The 19,295-nt window shown below is 49.8% G+C and overlaps 2 protein-coding genes across 3 annotated transcripts in view; one reads left to right on the plus strand and one right to left on the minus strand.

Moving 5' to 3' along the window:
- The first annotated feature begins 788 nt into the window (after positions 1-788).
- Hjurp (Holliday junction recognition protein) lies at positions 789-12,297 on the plus strand. 2 transcript variants are annotated; one of them, XM_052192317.1, is made up of 8 exons: positions 789-1,002; positions 1,084-1,150; positions 2,138-2,193; positions 4,417-4,468; positions 6,096-6,160; positions 7,045-7,137; positions 8,374-8,452; positions 9,543-12,297. In XM_052192317.1, exons 1-8 carry the CDS (start codon positions 907-909, stop codon positions 11,006-11,008), a joined length of 1,974 nt encoding a protein of 657 aa, XP_052048277.1. In that variant the 5' UTR covers positions 789-906; the 3' UTR covers positions 11,009-12,297. The 2 variants fall into 2 exon arrangements, with proteins under 2 accessions (XP_052048277.1, XP_052048276.1); XM_052192316.1 differs by lacking the exons at positions 789-1,002; positions 1,084-1,150; positions 2,138-2,193 and adding an exon at positions 3,721-3,905.
- A 2,994-nt stretch (positions 12,298-15,291) lies between these two features.
- Mroh2a (maestro heat like repeat family member 2A) overlaps positions 15,292-19,295 on the minus strand; it is a 32,421-nt gene continuing 28,417 nt past the window's right edge. The window contains exons 35-41 of the mRNA XM_052192315.1: positions 18,857-19,006; positions 18,568-18,750; positions 17,528-17,683; positions 16,665-16,796; positions 16,192-16,294; positions 15,842-15,907; positions 15,292-15,514 (exon numbers count right to left, since the gene is read on the minus strand). Coding sequence (XP_052048275.1) covers positions 15,393-15,514; positions 15,842-15,907; positions 16,192-16,294; positions 16,665-16,796; positions 17,528-17,683; positions 18,568-18,750; positions 18,857-19,006 — 912 coding nt within the window. The 3' untranslated portion in view covers positions 15,292-15,392. The remainder of the gene's footprint in view (positions 15,515-15,841; positions 15,908-16,191; positions 16,295-16,664; positions 16,797-17,527; positions 17,684-18,567; positions 18,751-18,856; positions 19,007-19,295) is intronic.

The following is a 19,295-nucleotide window of genomic DNA, read 5'->3' on the forward strand; positions in this document are numbered from 1 at the left end:
TACATTTGCAAAGATTTCTCATATTTAATTTTGCGTAGGGGGTACGTGCATGTGAGTGTGGGTCCCGATTGGGGTCAGAATGTGTCCCCCCCAGAGCTGGCGTTATGGGTATTTGTGAACATTCTGACAAAGATGCTGGAAACCAGACTTGAGTCCTCTGCAAGAGCTGGGTGTGTTTTAAGTGCTGAGTCATGTCTCCAGCCCCAACATAGACAGACATTTTTAAAGTACCAGTATATAAGATGTGTGTTTAGAGCCTCCATTTGAGACCTCTCCATCCTATCATTCTAGATGTTAATGAATGGAGTTCTTCCCTTAGGAGAACCTCACCCCCAGCATACTCCCAATACTGAAAACTGTGGTTAGAAATGTGTAAACACTCCCAGGCTAAATCCCTGCCAAAGGATTTAACTGCTTAGGTTTCAAAATGTCTGACTCAAGGCGTCAAAGCACAACATGCTTTTGAGAGCCTGTTTTCACATCAGGCCGCACTGACCTCCCGAAACTACACTGACATTTACACGCGTCTTGTTTTTGAACACTGGCTTTCCCGACTCCTTTCAGGACCTTTATTTGCAGCTGGCTTTTCCCAAGAGCTCCCTGGGAACTTGGTAGATTCAGGAAGGAGCCTTGACAGTCAACTCGTCCAGACGCCTCTAGGGGGCGCGGGAGTGCCGCATGAAGTAATGCGCGTGTTCAAACTGCTCCGGCGGCCCCTCCCTCCCTCCCCCCCCACCCCCCCACTCGTTTCTGCCGGAAGCGCACCCAGGGAGGGACGGCCGGAAACTCGGGCAGGATCGTTTGTGTAAATGCTTTTGAAAGGCCCTATCAGCGCGCGAGGCGCCAATTTTGATCTGTGAGCGGTTTTGGGCCGGTGCTGTGCCCCCGCAGGGAGCCACACACAACATGGAGTCTAATGCTGGGCAAAATCACAGGCTGCAGCAATGTCTCGAGGAAAGCCGAAGCCGTTTCCAGACGTTAATGCAGCGGCTGATAGCGAAGGTAGTCCGGGACTGCGGAGGTCGGGAGGGCGCGGTGGGCGGGGATCCAACGCCTGGCGTCTGACCGCTCTCCTTCCCGCAGTACAACCAGCCGTTTAAGGATGACCCGTTGGTGCAGATGGCCACGCTGACCTACGAGACGTCCCAGGGTACGGAGTCCTCTTTTCCTGTTGGCAGTGTGCTAGAACAATGGAGTCTAGAACTTGCAACGCAGCTTCCCAAGTTCTTGTGCCCTTCGCTCATAAGGACTTTGAATCCATTAATTGCTGATTTCCAATTCATTTCTCTGAAAGAAATGCCTGGAGACACGGGTGCAGCCTGGTTTTTAAAATGCTTGGTGTGGAAGTCCAAATTGATCAGCAGTACAGTGTCTCAGTTTCAAACATAAAACATAAGCACTTTTTTTAAAAAAATGCAGTCAAATGTATACTCCCACAGAGAGGGACACTGCCAGAGTAGCAAAGCCTTGATTTCACTTAGCCCATAAACTTCACTATCCTCTGGAAAGACTGTGTCCAGCAGTGATCAGCACAGTCAGACCTCCCAGAATTCACATTCTGGTTCCACTACACGAGCAGAGAGCCGGGTTAGCCGTCTGAACTTTCCTCATTGTGTATCTGTCTGTACAGTGGACATGGTAAGTCTGTCCCTGTCCTGTGGTCTTTTAAGAGGGTATAGGAGTTATAAGCACACGGGTGGTGATTACAAAATGGTGTGCCCTTGCTAAAATCTGGGGCATGGAGTGTGCTGTGTAAATGTTTTTCCTGCTTCTGTTTTAATAATATAATCTCAAATCCCCAAACCCACCATTTTTTTCTAAGTAACTTGTATTTTCCTGGGAGATTTAGAAGGACTGGGTATGTGGCACAGGCTCTGCTAGCTGGGAAGTGACGGGCTGGTGATTTCAGGGCTTCATAGTGAGGTTAAATGTATGATACTCTCCTACCTCCCAAATATATATAGCTTATAAAGTGGTTTGTATCTGGAATGTGAGCAGTCCTTAGCCCTTCTGGTTCGTGGTGGAACCTGCCACACACATACGCACACACAGCTCACGAAGCTCTTAATGCATGCATTTTAAGCAGAAACACGAGCATTTTAGATTGCTTCTTCAATTGTCACCTTTGTTTCTTAAGGATTGAGAGTTTGGGGAGGAAAGCTGGTAAAGAAAGAAGACAAGGAACAAACTCAGGTATTTACCATCAAGTTTGCTGCCTTACCGCCTCATTGTGTAGTATGTTGGTGTGACTGAGTCCCAGCGTGGGTGAGCCTGTAGGCCTGTGCGCTCTGAGAGCAGCAGGAGGCCGCCTTGGGGCTGGTGTCTCCTCCTCTGCCTTTTCCCCTCCTGATTGAAGATACACTGAGAAGTGTGTCTTCCATCTGCTGACTCTTGTGTGCTATTTCTCTATCACAGTCCACCGGGCCCTAACAGATGCTTGGGGACCTGCAGGGAATGTCCTGGAGGCAGCTGGGCACTCTTTTGTTGGGTCCTTACCAAAAAAAGCACAAACCTCATTTCCTCTGAGAATAAAAACAATGCCTCTTCCTCTGTAACTTGGAAGGAGAAAGAGGAGGAGGAGATAGCCTCCCTCCTTTCTGTGCCTCTAGAATGAAGGTCTCCTGGTGCCAGGGCTTTACAGTTGGTAAATACAGCAGATGCTGTTTTCCTGGGTAGCATCAACACAGTTTGCCTTCCTACTGTGAGACTGTGTGTGGCCTTTTGCCTTAGTGATTAGTGAAAGGGTGTCTGGTCTAACGGAGTCTCAGGCTTTCCCAGGAGTCTCATGGTTCCTGGGAAAACCCATTGCCCAGAATGGAGCATCAAGATGAAGTTACACAGCATTAATAGCAGTTCTGGAGTTACGCTTCCTTGGCTGATTATTCTAGCCCTAGGTTGGCCTGGCTGCAGTGCAATATAGTCACTCGTGCCATCTCGGTTTCTGTCTGGAAGTCCACCACGTTCCCCTTTCCAAGGAGCTCCCATCCTCATCGGCTGTAATGTAGTTGGCCTTTTGGTTTTTTGAGACAGGATCTCACACTGTCACCCAAGCTAACCTGGAACTCCATGTGTAGCCCAGGCTGGCCTCAAACCCTCACCAGTCTCGCTTCATCTTCCTGGAGTGCTAGAATTACATCTGTGTTCTGTACTTGTCTCTTTTAAAAAAGCTGCTCCTCAGTTCCAAGGCCTTTGGCCCTGGCACCTTCCTCTGTTAGGAATCTTGCTTTGTGAAGATGTAAGTACTTGAGGGTGTGCTGGTCATTTGTTTATACTGCTGTTCCGCCCTGTCATGGGGGAAGCCACTGGAGGCGTGGAAGTGAACACGCCTGGTATAGTCATTCCATGGGTTGATGAAGCTCTTTCATGGTCCTCAAGGAGCAGCCTGTCCCAGTCCTTGTGACATCCTCATTCAAGGCCACAGGATGTGCTGTCTTGACGCATACAGCAATCCCTTCCTTGACAAACCAGTGCTAGAATGGTTGTCCTGGTAACAAGAATATTTATTTAAGGTTTTTGTTTAAAATATAGGAGACCTTCTGCCTAGGGTGTGTAGAAATGCTAGAGCTTTTCTGAAGACTAGAAAAGTGGACGTGCATGGCCTATGGTTACAGCTGGGGACCCCACAGTGTTACTGGGGTTTATTATTGGTGATTTTTAACCCCCAAGATAAAGTGTTTATGCTGGTCCCATTATGCTACTCTGAGCACTGTGGGAGGCAGTTGGTTAGGGTGGATTCTTCATTGCTCCGGGCTGGCTGGTGGTGGGCTCTCTTTGTAGGTACCAAACCAGCAGTATGGGGGTCTCTGAGGATGGGCTGCTTCCATGAATGTCAGAAGTTCTACCCTTCAGACGCTGGAAACCAGAGAACACAAGCTGAGAGCTTTGAGGACCCTCAAACTGGCAGGGTCAGTTTGTTGCTGCTGGGCCACCTCAGGCTAGCTCAGAGAGCTAGCACCTGAAAGGACTTTGCTCACTGTGCTGACTTATAAAATCATAGGCAGCCTTGTATCTTGACTGCCAGCACTTCACTGAAAAGCACCTGTCGATGCCCTAATGGAGCCTGGGGGGCAAAGGCTGTAGAAAGCGCGGATGGCCTCCCTGGGGCATTGCATGCTGGCTAAACCCAGCAGGAGCTGCAGTAGCCACTGTGTGACCATAGGCATACAGGGCATCAGTGTGTGTAGATCCAAGGTCAGCTCTGTGAGTTCCTCAATACTGCTGCATTTCTCTCTGTGACCAATGGAGTTCCCAGCTACCATCTGGGAGTCTCGAGGCCCTCTATTAAACGTGGACAGGAAGATAAAAACTTCCCATTCTTGGTGTGTCCTGCAAGGATTGTGAATGGCTTGATATACAGTGGCTAGAAATGTGCTGCTACTTAATCAAGTTTGTGTTTCTTGATTTGTGTGCCCCAAGGATCCTTGTGTGAAGATGATTGACAGAGTGAATACTCAAGCTCCAGAAGGCGGTGAGTATTGAAAATCCTGTACACAGGTCCTTGGAGCCAGTGAGTGTTGCTTTGTTAGAACGGGAGGGTAGGGACAGGGCCGGCCTGCTTGTCTCCACCACAGCAGTGTACCCACAAGGGTTCCTCACTATTTATGTTTTATCTAGCTTGTTAAGCATTATTTTTAAAAATGTAAGTTACCATAAGGTGCCCTGGTATGTCCTCCTGGGTACTTGGAAGATGGGGAGGCACGTCTTGCCCAATGGTGCTGACATTTAGTGAGTCTTAGGATTTGCCCTTAAGGATGGTGTTGTGAGCAGCACACACATACACACACACACACCTTTGTAGCCAGTGTCTGTCTTCTCTCCCTTCTACAAGGCTCCCAGGCTGTGCTCCTCCTGTCTCCCCGGCTCCTTCCACTCAGTCCCGTTGTGGTCAGATTACAGAAAGGTGCTCCCCTTGTGGTCAGATTACAGAAAGGTGCTCCCCTTGTGGTCAGATTACAGAAAGGTGCTCCCCCTTGCCGGCTTCAGTTTGCCCCGCTCGGATAATCCTCCCATCCTGCCTTCAGAGTCCATCCTAAGCACTTCAGTCAGGAGCACACATCTAATCCAAGCTCTCTTGAGGCATAGGCAGGTAGAGCTCTGTGAGTTCGAGGCTAGCTAGGTCTACACAGTAAGTTCCAAGCCAGCTACAGCTACACAGTGAGTCTGTGTCACAAAAGGGAGGAGGGAAGACTCTTCTCCCCCCCCCCCAAGTGAAAGCAGAGAGACGAGCCGGTGGTGATGGCTGCTTGCGGGGCTTCCTCGTTTTCTGATATTAATCCAGTTTCTAGCTCCACAAACACTAAAATACAAAGCTTGCCCCACTGCTTAAAGCTACTCAAAATGGCTCCTTAGGTGCTGCCTTGGATGTTGGGGCCATGAGTACCCTGGGGTGTTTCGGTGAATGGTGAGTTAAAGGCCCAGTCCCTCAGCCTGCCATGCCACATTTTATTGTCCAGGGTTCTAGGCTCCTGGCAATCATGGACACAAGGGAACATTCTTTTCCTTTTCTTAAGATTTCTGTAATTTAAATTATGTGTATGAGGTATCAGGTTTCCCTGGAACTGTAGTTATCGGTGGTCGTGAGCCACCCATTGTGAGTGCTATGAACTGAGCCCACACTGGTCCCCTTGAAGGGTAGTGTCTTAGTTAGGGTTTCCATTGCTATGAAAGAGACCGTGGCCTAGTCAACTCGTGGGACAACATTTAATTAGAGCTAGCTTTTAAGTTCAGAATTTTGGTCTGTTATGGCAGGAAGCATGGCAGCATGCAGGAGGAGATAGCCCCAGAGGAGCTGAGAGTTCTACCTCTTCAGCCAAAGGAAGCCAGGAGTAGACTTTCTCTTTCTGCACCGGATAGAACTTAAGAGCCCACCCCCACAGTGACACACTTCCTCCATCAAGGCCACACCTCCTAATAGTGTCACACTCCCTAGGCCAGGCATACTCAAACCACTACAGGCTATAAGTAATTTTAACCCCTAAACTGTCTTCCTGACACCAAGGGAACATTTTTGAGCCAACAGGAATCTTTACCTAGGTGGCTATGTCTCAAGTAAGAACCGAAAGTACCTGTGAGTTTGAAGTTTTCTCTGCTTCTAGATTCAGAGAGCAGAGGTGCGGATACAAACTTAGAGGCGGAGGACCGGCCATCTTGCAACTTGACGGTGAGAAGCTTCTGGTCATACTGGGCAGCATCAGGTGCAGCATCAGCTGCCAGGGAGCATGTCCTTCCCCAGCAGAGCCGGGTCCTCTGCTGCCATAGCTCTGATCACCCATTCAGATGCCAAGGACCCGGCTCCTCAGAGGCTAGGGTTCCTCTCACACAGGGGGGGGGGGGGGAGCTGAGCATAGAATAGCCCAGGAGGGTATTTGCTGCATGCTGTCCACCTTGACTGGCCACCAGATGTTGTGGGTCAGATTACCAGCCAGCTTTACCCTCAGACAGTGACATGAGGAAGTGTTTCCGAGTCAGCATTTAAGCATCTGTGTACTCAAAAAAGGTCACTAATGGAAATGCTGAGTACTCCCTGTGTTTCATTTCCCTGAGGGTCCCCGGGGCTGGAGTCACCTGCCTTCTTGTACCGTTTAATTCTCACTTCCCTGGCTATAGTGAGATGATGTCCTCACAGAGCTTACTCATTAGAGCACTTGCCCCGGCCTGTGGCATTAGCTGTCAGAAAGGGAGGTTGGAACCCTCTCGATTTCAAGAGAGAGTCAGAGAAGCCTAAGGCTGCCCTGAGGAACACTTGTCTCTTCCTGTCTTCTCAGAAGAGGTATTCAGATAGTATCCAGCCTCCCTACTTGCTTTCTTATAAAGCTGTCATAGACATCTCCAGGCTGTGTGTCCTTTTACCTTCTCTGAATCCTATGTAAATAAATGCCCTGCCATCAGATGCTGGGTCTGTGGAAGTTCAGAGAGGCCATACCACAGCAGATGTGGAGAAGTGACTTGAAGTATTCACGCATGAGATTCCAGATCATTCCAGCATTCCCAGGGCTGGAGTACCTACATTCCCACTCTATTTTCTGACCCTCTCTTTCTGATCAGCCTATAGTGCCTGGAAACGCCTTAAGAACTGATTTAAGAAAGAAGTACTTGCCCCAGGTGGATATACTGCTTCAAGATGCAGAATATTTTAAGGTAATCTATGTGTCTATGTGCTGGTAAGACTTGACCAGACATTAACAACAGTTGCAGCTGTCAGGACTGGCGTCCTCAGAGCTTGTGAAGGGATCTGAGAGACTATTTCCTCACTTTCCATATGCTATCAACTTTTTCTCTTCTGCAGTGAACAACCCAGGGGCTTTGACAGCATCAGGGAAACTTGAGAGATGGGAGTCATGCTGGGGGAAACTTGTCCACTGTCCTGGGATAGCTCAGATCCAGTGGGGGCCACGGACTCCAAGAGCAGCAACTCTTAGCTGCAGAGTGGAGGAATTAGTAGCCCCTCCCCCTTCCCTGGTTCGGCTTCCTCTTTTGATTCCCAGCCTGCTGCTCCTGGTCTGAGGTGAGAGAAAGGCCAACAGCAGGAAGGCTGCAGGGATAGCCTCTCCCCCCCCCCACGCCCCCAGCACAGGCTCTCTCTGCTACACTGCAGCACTTTCTCAGCTTGTTCCTGGTACAGCCCAGGGCCACCTGCCATGGGGGATGCCACCTACAGTGGCCTCAGAGACATGCCAACCAAGCACCTGATACATCCTGTTACTCGGTTGAGGCTCTCTTCAGGTGACTTAACTAGGACAGCTGGAGTTGGAGGTTCCCCTGAAGATGTCACCTCTAGTTGTCCAGGTTCTGTCAGCATCTTTCATGAAACAAAGGACATCCTAATGCCAAATGTCTGAGGAGTAGTGTCAGATAACAGTTTCCCCCTTGTGGTGGCTACATGTTCCCATAAAGTCGATACTCTTCTTGTGCTGGCAGCCAGCTGAAGCCTGTTTGGAGATCCCATGATTACTGTCCTAGGAGTACATTCTCCTTCACCTAGAACAGCAGGTGGCATACTTTTGGCTGTTATGTGACTAAGGAAAAGGTTGGAATTAGGCCCAAGTTTGTCTGGCCTCTGCCCATGATCTCCATGGCCTTTAGACTTTGGATTCTGACTAATTCAAGTGGTAGAGCCACCAATGGCCAGACCACGAGGTAGCTGCCACACAGGTCTCTGTGTGCTTGTGCGCAGAGTTCTCAGATGTTTTGGGCCACCTGTTCCCTCTATGGCTTGAAGACTAACCAGCCACTGTCACATAATGGTGCACACTTGTTTTGAAGTGGAAATAACTGACCTTATCCAAGGACAGTGTGTTTCCAGTGAGAGCCCAGATCCGTAAATGCAAGGCCTTAACATCCAAAAATGTCTCTGGTCACTGGCTCCGATTTCAGAACGCAGAGAAGGAAGGTGGAAAAGACACAGTCGTGATCTCATTTTCTTCGGTGACCTCACCTGTCACACCAGCCCATGGTGAGTAGGAGAGAGTAATTTGACATGAACTGTGTCTTTTGTCTTTGGAGGCTTGGGGCCCTTGGTACCACCTGTGGTGAGTGTTCCACATGGGTGTGTGTCTCGGCAACATAAACTGTCAGCAACAAGTGCGTGAAAAGAAATAATAAAGATTGCTCTGGTAGAGTCCAGGCTATCCTTGATAAGCTGGGTTTCCCGCTGGAGTCATGATACCCGTTGCTGGATAGGTCTTTGCCCTCTCCAGTTTGAACATTTTAAATCCAGCAGCACAGTAGTCAGTAGCAGCCATCTGTCAGCCTTGTGCGTCCCAGGTAGCATTCATCCTTGCTTTTTTGCTGACCCTCCCAGGCACACATGTATGTACATAGGCGGTGTTGATTTATTTGGTAGCCAAGTACATGTCCCTAAATACTTCACATATACTTTCCGAGAGCTGGGTGATCCTCAGTGATTACAAGTTTAGAATGTGCCAGAAACTTCTCATTAGTGTGATATGATTTTGCTAACTGATCCACGGTGTCCTTTGTGGCCACTTTTGCATTGGACCCCCTCAGGTGGCACCTGCTGCGTTTAGCAGCCCCTTCAGTGGCCGTCACTGTGTTAGCCCGTCTCAAGTGCTCCATTTGGGGCCTTTCCTGTTTCTGTAGGTTGGATTTTACTTTTTGAAATCTGTGAAGTACTCGTGTAATACAGATGTCGTTGCTGCACAATGCATGGGTACTGCCTTCCTGGACATCCCTCTAGAGGTCAGGAGTTTGGGGCTATTTGCAGCTTTGTGTGTGTGTGTGTGTGTGTGTGTGTGTGTGTGTGTGTGTGTGTGTGTGTTGTATTGGCTTCTTAGCTCACAGCCATCTTGAAACTGTAATGGGGAGAAGACTCCTCTTGCAAAGCTCGAGCGAAGAATAGAAATCCAATTTTGACTGCTGAAATACAGTCTTCCGAGAAGAGTAGTCCTTTAGCCTTCTGGGGTTTTGTTTGTGCTGTTTTAAACCGTCCTGATTTGCGATGCCCTCTTGAGCTCTCTGCCCAGTGGGTAAGTATGGGTGGATCCGAGTGGTGGTTTCCCTTGACTTGTCTATTTCTCTCCTAGGATGCCAGGATGGTATCTCTGCAAAGAGCGTTAGTGGTCCTGAAGTATCTGCTTCATCCTCCAGAGACCAGGCTCCCTCATGCCCTGGCCCAGCTGACATGACCACTGTGACTACAAATGACAGCTTCTCCTTACTAGGGACCAGCACCAACAGCGTAAGCAACCAGACCTTTGAGGTTGATGACGTTTGCAGCGCGACAATCAGTGATCTATATGAGGGCATGATGCATGCCATGAGCAGGCTGCTGTGCTTAAAGCCGTCCTGCATCATCTCCACCAAGACCCACGTCAACCAGAACTGGAAGCTCAAAAGGAGGCTCACAAGCAAGCATGGGGTACACAGGAACATGACATACTGCCACAGGAGCAAGGCCTCCCAGAGGAGATCCAGGAAGGAGCCTGTGCCCTGCTCGGAGCCCAGGAAAGAGGCCAGAATATTAAGAGACTCCAAGAACTTACTGCATGTTGCTCCCCCCCGCAAGACAGACTTAGAACTGAAAAGTGTTTCTCTTGAGGGAAGCCAACTCCAAGTCCATAAATTCAGTCCAGCTCACAAGGAGCTCCAGATGATGCCTCAGAAGTACTTGGACTTAAATCTTGACCCAGAAAATAGGGTGAAAGAATTACAGTGGCTAATTTCACCCGTTAAGATGTTCCCCAGACGAAAGGTGCCTCCAGGTCAAGTAGAGAAGTATTGCAGAGAGATTAAAAACAAATTTGACAAACTTCATGAGGAATATTGCCTGTCTTCTGGGAAACAGCCTTGCCTGACTGGCCCCACAGAGTCTTGTGCTGCAAACTTGTACAGAAGTGGTTCTAAAAGCCCAGGTAACCACCAGGATGTAAAAACCCACAGGCCGAGTTTACCTTTTAGCAGAGAAAAGATAGAAAGTCCAGCTGAAGGTTTTGAAGACCTGAGGGTAAAGTCTGTCAAAACAGAGAGCTGTCTTCTGAAGAGTGTTCCCTCTCCAGAAGACAGCCTGTCTCGAAGCCCAGACCATTCTCAGCAGAGGTCTGGCCTTCTTCAAGAACACTATTCTGAATCAATCGGAAGGGCAGTAGGGCCCAGTACAACTATTTCAGCGCCGGGTACAGGCTCTGCAGGCTGTGGGAAGAATAACTACGATGAACTTAAAAGAGAATTCAACAGACTTTATCAGAAGTATTGCCTGGCATCACCTCAGCGGGTGAGGGTGAGGATGACTTTGCATGACAGAGCATCTCCAGTGAGAGCTGCCGCAGCTGCTCCCAGTTGGTCAAAGCGCTTGAAGAGATTAAATCCAGACTCTCCACTCCAGAGTTCCCAGACATGGTCAACATCTCCTGGCTGGCACACAAGAATCCCACAGGATTCAGCTGTACTTGAGGCTCACGAGTCTGCAACAAAGAGGCGCAGGTTGTCATACCCGGTATTGTGTGACAAGGCTGGGTCTCTAGATTCCTCAGAAGCAGCAGGCTGGCCCTGAGTGTCCTGACTGCCGATCAGTTGTTGTCTGTTGGACATGATGCGAAAGAAAGGAGGTCACCAGAGAGCTTAGTTCAGAACCTGCATCCTCACCCAGCCTGTGTCCTCAACTTTTTGCTTATGTCCCTAGCTGTCCCAGGAATAGATAGAGCTGTGTCCCTTCCCCTCCCGTCTGGACCTTCCTCCAGCTCTAGAGCCAATGAAATCCTACCACTTTGTCTTAGAACCCTGTCTTGTTATGTAGCCCAAACTGATCTTGACCTTGTGGTCCTCCTGCCTCAGCCTTCCTAAGAAGCTGGGGTTATATGTGTGCAATGTGCCCTGCCTTTGAAGTCCCACCTGCCTGGTCCTTACCCAGATGAAATCTTGCTTTTACTACATCCTGGAGACCTCTCTTGCCTGACTGCTAGTGGGGACTTTGGCTCATAGGGAGTTGAATCAAGTTGCTGGTTAGTGGCAGTCACAGTGCCTAGGGCTTCTTCGTTGGCACCCAGGAGTTCCTTACCACTCCTTGGAAGTCAGTCTATCCTTAGGGCCTTTACCAGATAGATGCCTTCTCTAGTCCCATCGTCAGCCATACTAAACGCTAAATAGCTTCATTTTCTGTTTCTACTTCGGCTATAAATTACATGGAGATGTCCACATTCAGTGACAACATGAAGGATATTAGAAGCTAGTTCCTTCTTTGTGCTAGACCAGTAAGCCTTTTATGTACCTTACTCTAGCTATCCTTCGGTGACAGGGCAGTCTCTGTCTCTCAGGAAGAAGACACCTTGTGTCTGCTGACTCCTAAGATCACTCAGATTGGACTGATGTACCTCCAGGACACACAGCTGGCGTAGCAGCAACCTGTCTTTGCTGCTGTTACAATGTGCCTTGAGTTCTTTATCAACATAAGATTTGCCACTGCAGGCGGTGCAGTAGAGCAGACATTGGGCATTCAGTGGCAGGCTTTGAAGAACTACTGGGATTGTACTTAAAATTATCTTTCATCAGTCAGGACAGAAAAATGATTTTTTTTTCCGTTAGGAAAATTTTAAAGTTGAAAAATCTTGTCTCCCCCCAGCCTCTAGTTCTGTTTTTTAGATGGAATCTCTGTCACCGTCACCTACACTGGCCTCAGATGCACCTCAGGCACGCGGTACCACAGCTGCCTGCTCCACCTTAGCATTGCTTGTGTGCTGTGCTGCTTGACCTCCCTGCCCTGATCCCTCCAGGGCAGCTGCTACTAAGGAAAGTGCTTGGTGTGGTGTTTCAAATAAAGTTGTATAGTTAGTGTTTTTAATGGCAGTCGGCCCTGTGGACCTGTTTGTCCTGAGTTTTCTTTTCTGACTGTGGCAGGCCATCTAGAGTGTGCTCTACAGTTTGTGTTTTGTTGAAACATCACATGTTCTGAAACCTGCAGTTGAGCCCCCCAGACACAGTGACCCTTGAAGTAAATAAGACTTCAGGGTTTTTTTTTTTTTTTTTTAAGAGATAGCAGCTGAAACTGCCTGAGATTCACCCACAAGAGGAAATCCCAAGGTTTTAATGCTTTTAGAAGAAATGTTTGAAGCAATTCTGAATTATTTCCAAATGTTTTTGCAGTCATGTGGCACCCATGAGGCCTCAGGTGCTACTGAGCTGGTGTCTAGTTGCCAGTAGCTAGACTCCCTGAGCAATTTCAGTTATTCCGTGTGTGGTAACAGAACCCTAGTAACCAACTATTCCAGTGCCAATGATTAGTACACTGCCTCTTGTGTTTTTCAATGTAAGGCTGAAGGGTGCGCCTTTCTCCTGACCTTCCCTTACAATGGTTCTCATGGTCTCCCTTTTTCTCATGCCTTCAGCTAGAACCACATTTGCAGTACCTGTGAGTCAGCCGTAACACTTAACCATGGCCATCAGCCAAGCTGCTGGAGGCAAACTGGGCTAGTAAATTATTGTAAGGATAGAAGGCTGAGATGAGGGGGCAGATTAGGCCAGTTCTGCCGAGGTTTCTTTTTGGCTATAGACAAGCACCTCCCAGAGGTGGAGAGCCTATGATGACAGAGCTCCCATGTGCTGGCTTACTCAGGATGCTAGTGCCAGAGAAGCTGAAGCAAGAGGATCACTAAGGGCTAGCCTGTGCTACAGAGTAAGAGCCTGTCTCAAAAGACAGTACCATTTTCATTTTGAGGGCTCCATGTAACCTTCCTGGCCTAAACGAACACATATACACACATTGTTGAGCCCAGACAACATTGCACTGGGTTCGGGGCTTCATCTGGGTTTGAAGAACTCAAGTATAGCAATGAATCTGAGAGCCTAGTCCATTGCCAGATGCCTGTTTTGGCAGTGCGTGCAGACTTGAGCACCTCCAGGGCAGGAACGGCCTCTGCTATCTAGATCCTTCTTTGGGCCTGATTCTTCCTAAGAATTCAGGGGTCCAGTATCCCCTAGTGGAGGAAGTTGAGCTAGACTGGGCAAGGGTGGAAGTCCAGTATATGAGCTCTGCTAAAGGAGAAGTTAACTGATAACTTCAGGTTTTAACTCAAATATCAGATAAAACACTGAAGATCTATGTCACATCTGACAGGAGCTTGCACGAATGGGTGCTGTTGCTAAGTGTCCCTCAAAGATTATTGAAAGCGTGTCCCCAGGTAGTAACACTGGTCAAGGGGTGCACCTGTGGGGTGGGGTAAACATCTCAGACTGATTAGGGACTTTGCCTTATGGCAAGAATTAAGGACTTTCTCTTTGTTGATTTCCCAGAGTGGTCACAAAAGCCCAGGCCGGACTTCACCCAATTTTCTAGCTTACTGTTTGGTTGGGTTTTTTGCTGGTGATGGTAGTGATTTGTTTGTTTGCAAGTGACACCTGCTTATTCTCATTCATATCTGACCCCAGGCCCTCACCACATCTCCTGTATACCACATGGCCTTGGGGTTTCCAAAACAGTTAAACTGTTATATAGATAGGAATGTCCAGTTTCCAGTATTTTGTGACAGTGATAGGAAACTAGGGTAGACTGCTCTTACATCTGGGGTAGCCTGTTCCATTGTTGTGCACCTCTGGAGAGGTCCACACGGGCTGTGGACATGTGCATGCACAGGACACTGGCACACTCTTAGAAGCCACTAACAGGTAGTGGATACAGTGTAACCTGCCAAATAATAGCCTTTACAAATGGCTACCCAGGAGAGCAGCGGAAGAGACTTCACCCAAAGGTGTCCCTGCTGGCAGTGACAAACATGGTTTATCTTCACCTGTGGTGATTTTTTTGTTTTGTTTTGTTTTGTTTTGAGGCACTAAGGCTGGAACCCAAGCTTTGTGCTTGATGAGCACTGACAGACTCATACCCTAGTCTGCTCTCCTTGAGGCTGGGTGTGCTGCCCTGAGTATTCCGACCTCACTGGAGCTCTCAGGTGAGAGCTATTCTCTTCACCTGTTAGAACTGGGTTTACCCAGGGTGCTATACAAATCACAAATAACCTCCCCTCTGTGATTTGTTAGTTTTTTTGGTGTTATGCAGTAGTTAGATTAAACCTTTTACTCTTTCTGAATTCTATACCCTTTTAAAAGAAAAGGCACATCAGAGACAGGCCACTGCCCTCAGTTCTGCCAGTCACCCTTTGGCCTCTACCCAGGTGCAAGGGGAGCCTCAAGCACAGATGTGTGTGGGTATGTTACATGGCACATGCTGGACTAGTGTACAAGCATGTCCAGAGTTGATACCAGCACTTCACTATTGCTCTACTGGAGCCAAAACCCACCGGTGAGAAGCTTCAGCGAGCACATTACTTCAGATGGGGGCAGGGGGTGGCACGTGTCTCCTGGATAGGTGCTGCCTTCAGTATTTTTGCCTGCCCTGGCCTCAGTGCCAACCTAAGGATGAGAAAGCTGACGTGGGAACTAATTACCCTTTTGGTTTCCCCACCAAACTGTTCTGGGCGGGCCCCACTAGACTCCTATTCCAGCAGCCCAAACACTGATAGCCTCCGGTCTCCGGGAAAGTCGGCCTTGTGCGAGCACTGCCTCCTGGGTGAAGCTCCTCACTGTCGTGGTCAGCTATGATGCATCTTTTTTGCTTTAGGAACAAGGTCCCTGGGGGGAGGGGGGCAGGCTGGACAGCAGTTTCACCTCCCCTTGCCCGGCACCATGCCCCACTGAGGGTTCACATCAGGACATATGGGAGAGCACCACAAAGGCTCAGCTGAGAATGAAGAGGCCTACAGGGCTGCCCATTGCCCCATGGTTGGCCCTGGGATACGGTGTCCATAGAGCCAGGAGCCCGCACTCAGGAGAGCAATGGGAGAGGAGGGATGCATACTCATTCTTTTATAACAGTTTTTCTACAAATGAAAAATGCTTTGCCTTGCTATGGGCAGGTGTGACACTGAAGAAGCAGTTCCCAACAAGGCCACTTATGGCAGTCCTCTTGGTGAAGCCAAGAGCCAGTGTTGATTGCAGCTGTCCAGGACTTTGAGGGTCTCCAAGGCCGCCCTCCTCACCCCAGCATCTGAATCGAGCTGCAGGTCCTGGAGAGCTAAGTGGGAACAAAAGGAATGAGTCTCGGTCAGGGCCACACGCACTCAGCCCGCTGCAGACTGAGGCAGGCCCATACGATTCACAGACCTGTCAGGTGGCCTGACACCACCAACAGGGACAGGCCTTGGCTGTGGGACTGGGTCAGGGACAGCAGAAATATCTGAGAATGGCGTCAACATGGACTCTCCCCACCAAATATTCTTCCTGGAAATCCCTCCCTCCATTCAGCCATTCTCTGCCCGTCCAGGTCCAGCTCCTCCCCCAGCATGGTCTCAAAGGTGTCAGTGAGCCATCAGTTTCTACAACTGAGGCCGTGCTACTTAACAATTCCGAAGTCCCACAAGGTCCATCTTCTTCAGATAATGGGCAGACAGCTGCTTCATGATAATTCCTGAAACAATAGATGTAGTTGTGCCTTAACTCCAGTGAGGGGTCAGCAGGCCCACAGACACACATTGACCTATGGAGACATCCGTCATGTGTCTCATCTGGCTGAAGTCGGCAGTGTGCAAGATCAGGCAAGCATGAAACTGGGCTGGCAGACCTGGTGTTGCAAGGTAGACCAGGGATCCTGCTTCTCCCAGCTCAGCCGCTTGTCTCCCCATCCAAACCTGGGGTTGACCAAGTGGCTTCAAGATCCCCCTGCCCCCCTGAATCTGGACCCATCTGTCTTACCTGCCAAGCTGCAGGCAGCAATTCTGATCCTGGACAAGTTGTTTTTCATGAAGACTGTTGTTTCCAACAGGAAGCCGCAGAGAACAGCAGGCTTTTTCTGGGCCTGCAAAAAACAAGTGCCACCTGACTGTGGAGGATCACGTGGCTGTGGGGAATGAGCTGGGGACAGGCTACTCCCAAAGAGCATTCCTTCCTGTCAGGGACCTTCCTGAACTTTGAAGATTATAACCAACAAACAAATGCAAAAGTACCACAGAACAACCCTCCTCCCCTCCAACCCCATCACATCTTGTAATCTGGTTACTTGAGGCTAAGTAAACTCTATTGTCAAAATTAACTTTTCTCTCTTTACTCTCTGATTGTGGCAGAGAAGTTGACATAGGTACCCTTGCATTGTCCTGTTAGGTATTTTCATGGTAAAAGGTAAAAATAGGGTCATAAGCCCAACCTTGTCCCCCTCTTGGCCTTCTCACCAGGATGGAGCACATGTTTGTCTGAAAAACTGTCATCTGGTCATTGATGCTGTCATTGCTGTGACCAAAGGAACTCTCCAGGGACTTCCAGCCCCAGAAATGCACACACTGAAACATGGTAACCACACATGCCTGAAGGGATGCAGGGCACAAGACAGCAGAAGAGACATCAACAAACAGGACGCTGGGTGGAATCTCCCCTAAGGGAGAGGGAGAGAAAAAGAGAGAGAAAGAGAGAGAGAGAAGCCCCAGAAAGGCTCCACAGCAAAGCAGACTCAGGCTGGAGGCTCCCCAGAGCTCGATCATGCGAGCTCATGTGATGAGCCCCTGAGGAGCAGGCACCCCTCCCCTGCCCCTTCCTCCAGCACCTGTGCCTTTAGGGCGACCATGCAGGAGATGAAGGCAGCTCAGTTGGGATGGGCAGGCTCCTACTCTACCTTCTTCCAACCTATTCCCCCTACTCTGAGGATCTGGGGCCTTAAAGACACAGGACAGACCAAGCCGAGCCCTCTGGACTCACAACAGCCCTAGCAGCTAAGCCACACACAGGGAGCCATGAGGGGGAGGTTTAAGTCCAATTCTAGGTGGGACCAAGTCCAGGCCTGTAAGGTACTGAATATTCTAGAAGGAAAAGGAAATCGGCAGACACTAGCTGTAGACAGCGACTGGAGAGGGAGCCCTCACAGCGGAGCCTGTTATAAGCCCGCTTTAGGAGTTGCCGTCCCATTCTACAGACAGAATGGATCTATGGAGAGCAGAAGAGCTGGTAGCTCACGGAGCCAGCAGACGCAAGGCCCCCTTGCTCTTTTTTGGCACTGTGGCCCCAGATCATAGGACACAGGTTGGGGGGAAGGAGTTGTTACCTGGGCCACGCTGGGGCAGGGGTCCTGGCAGTGCAGGAGGAGGGAGACCCAGCCTCTCTTCACCTCCCCTTTGAAGAAATGCTTCTTGGAAATGCCAACCACTTTTGCAAGCTTCCCGAAGAGAATGAAGGCCTTCAACCGTAACAGCTCGTTCTCCTGATAGCGAGAGGTACAAGTAGGCAGTCATCAGGAAGTCCAGCAAAACCCTGGCCTTTCCCTATGGACATCCCCAATTCCTAGGTTTCCACAGAGCTTTCTGGATCCTTCCATCAAGACAGTCCCTCCTTCCTCATGTAGAGCCTGGGCATCGTGACTAGCTCAGGACGTGGAGGGTGGGGAGTCCATCCCAAAGGCATGCATACGTGTTTATTTATATGGAATTTGAACACACTCCATTGTCTGCCCAGCACCAGTCTCCAGAGGTGCCGCCAAAAGAATGTGGGTGAGCCCCAGTGAGTTACTGGGAACTCCTCCCCTGTCACAGAATGGAATTCACTTGAGTGCTCAGATTGTAAGGTGCTGCCGATTCTCCAGCTCTTAGCATAAGCCATGGTTGTTGCAGGGTCCCAAGATCAGCCAAGGGCCATTACCGCTCCATGGAGGACCAGCGCGGTCTGCCCTGGGTCACGTGTTTCTTCTTTTGAGTAAATGGAGTGCTATGGATTCCATGTGCCCCAACCTAGATTTCCTGTGTTGGAAAGTTAGTTCCCCAGATCGTATATAAATGGTGTTCTGGAGGTGGGACTTCTGGAGGTTATCAGCATGAGATGTGGTGCTGAGGGTGGCATTCTCACAGTGACTTTTGTGGCTTTCAAAGAATGATCCAAGCTAGCTTATACAATGCAGCAGAAGGTCCTCTCAGCTAGAAACACCCCAGAGCCACAAGCTACATAGACCACTTGGCTTCATAAGTCATCCCATCTCGGGTATTTTCCTTAAGCAACAGAGCACACGGGTATGGGGTTGGGTGGGGGGTGGGGTAGGGTGGTGTGGTTCACAGATATGGGGGTGTGTGGGGGAGGGCTCTTGTCTGGACTCACATTGTCGAAGAAAGCCCTGCACTGCTTAGAGATGGCTTCAAAAGAAGATCCTATATCCCCCTCTCGGAGCTCAGCCAGGACCTTGGTCAGGGCCTCCATGCCTTCAGCAGTGGCACTGCTGCTCACCTGTCCCTGCAGGGAGCCCAGGCACTTCTCCAGTAGGAGTTTCCGATACTGCTTCACCTGGAGGGATTCAGGTCACTAAGCAGTGCCCCCAAGCCTCCCTCCCCGAGGTGTGTGCCCGCACAGCCCTCAGTCCAGAGACCTTAGACCAAGGCCAGTTTGGTACCTTCCGGGGAGCCCCAAGAGCCATGTTGCCCAGGGCACGCAGAGAGAGCACCTGCAGGGTCTCATCTTTGTCCTGCCCTGCGCCCTTCTCCAGCATCAGCACCACGGGCCTCAGCAGCTTCTCCTGGTGCAAAACCGGGTCGCTCATGAACTAGAAAGGGGAGTGTGGCGGTTACCGGAGGTGGAGGCCCACCACTCAGCACTGAGGTAGAGGGGTCCTTATTAGGAGCGACACAGAGAGGCCGCTCTCTGAGCAGGATGGAGGAGAGCGAGGGCTTCTGTCTTCTCATCCGGAAAAGGTGCACCTGTCTCAGCCTTGCGGCAGGATTCAATGAGGAAGCGTGAAGGGAGTGCAAGTGCTGCTGGTTGTGGAGTCACGTGTATATTATAACCCATGCCCTCCGTTAAGATGACAGGGCAGCTGCCATGCATAAGAGCCT

This window comes from Apodemus sylvaticus, chromosome 9 (assembly GCF_947179515.1).
Source record: "Apodemus sylvaticus chromosome 9, mApoSyl1.1, whole genome shotgun sequence".
Taxonomy (NCBI): Eukaryota; Metazoa; Chordata; class Mammalia; order Rodentia; family Muridae; genus Apodemus; species Apodemus sylvaticus.

Bases quoted from the DNA above. Each gene is read 5' to 3' on its own strand.
- Hjurp (XM_052192317.1), top strand. From the start codon at position 907: ATGGAGTCTAATGCTGGGCAAAATCACAGGCTGCAGCAATGTCTCGAG. The intron at 7,138-8,373 runs GTAATCTATGTG...CTCCGATTTCAG, and splicing joins AAGATGCAGAATATTTTAAG to AACGCAGAGAAGGAAGGTGG. The intron at 8,453-9,542 runs GTGAGTAGGAGA...TTTCTCTCCTAG, and splicing joins ACCTGTCACACCAGCCCATG to GATGCCAGGATGGTATCTCT.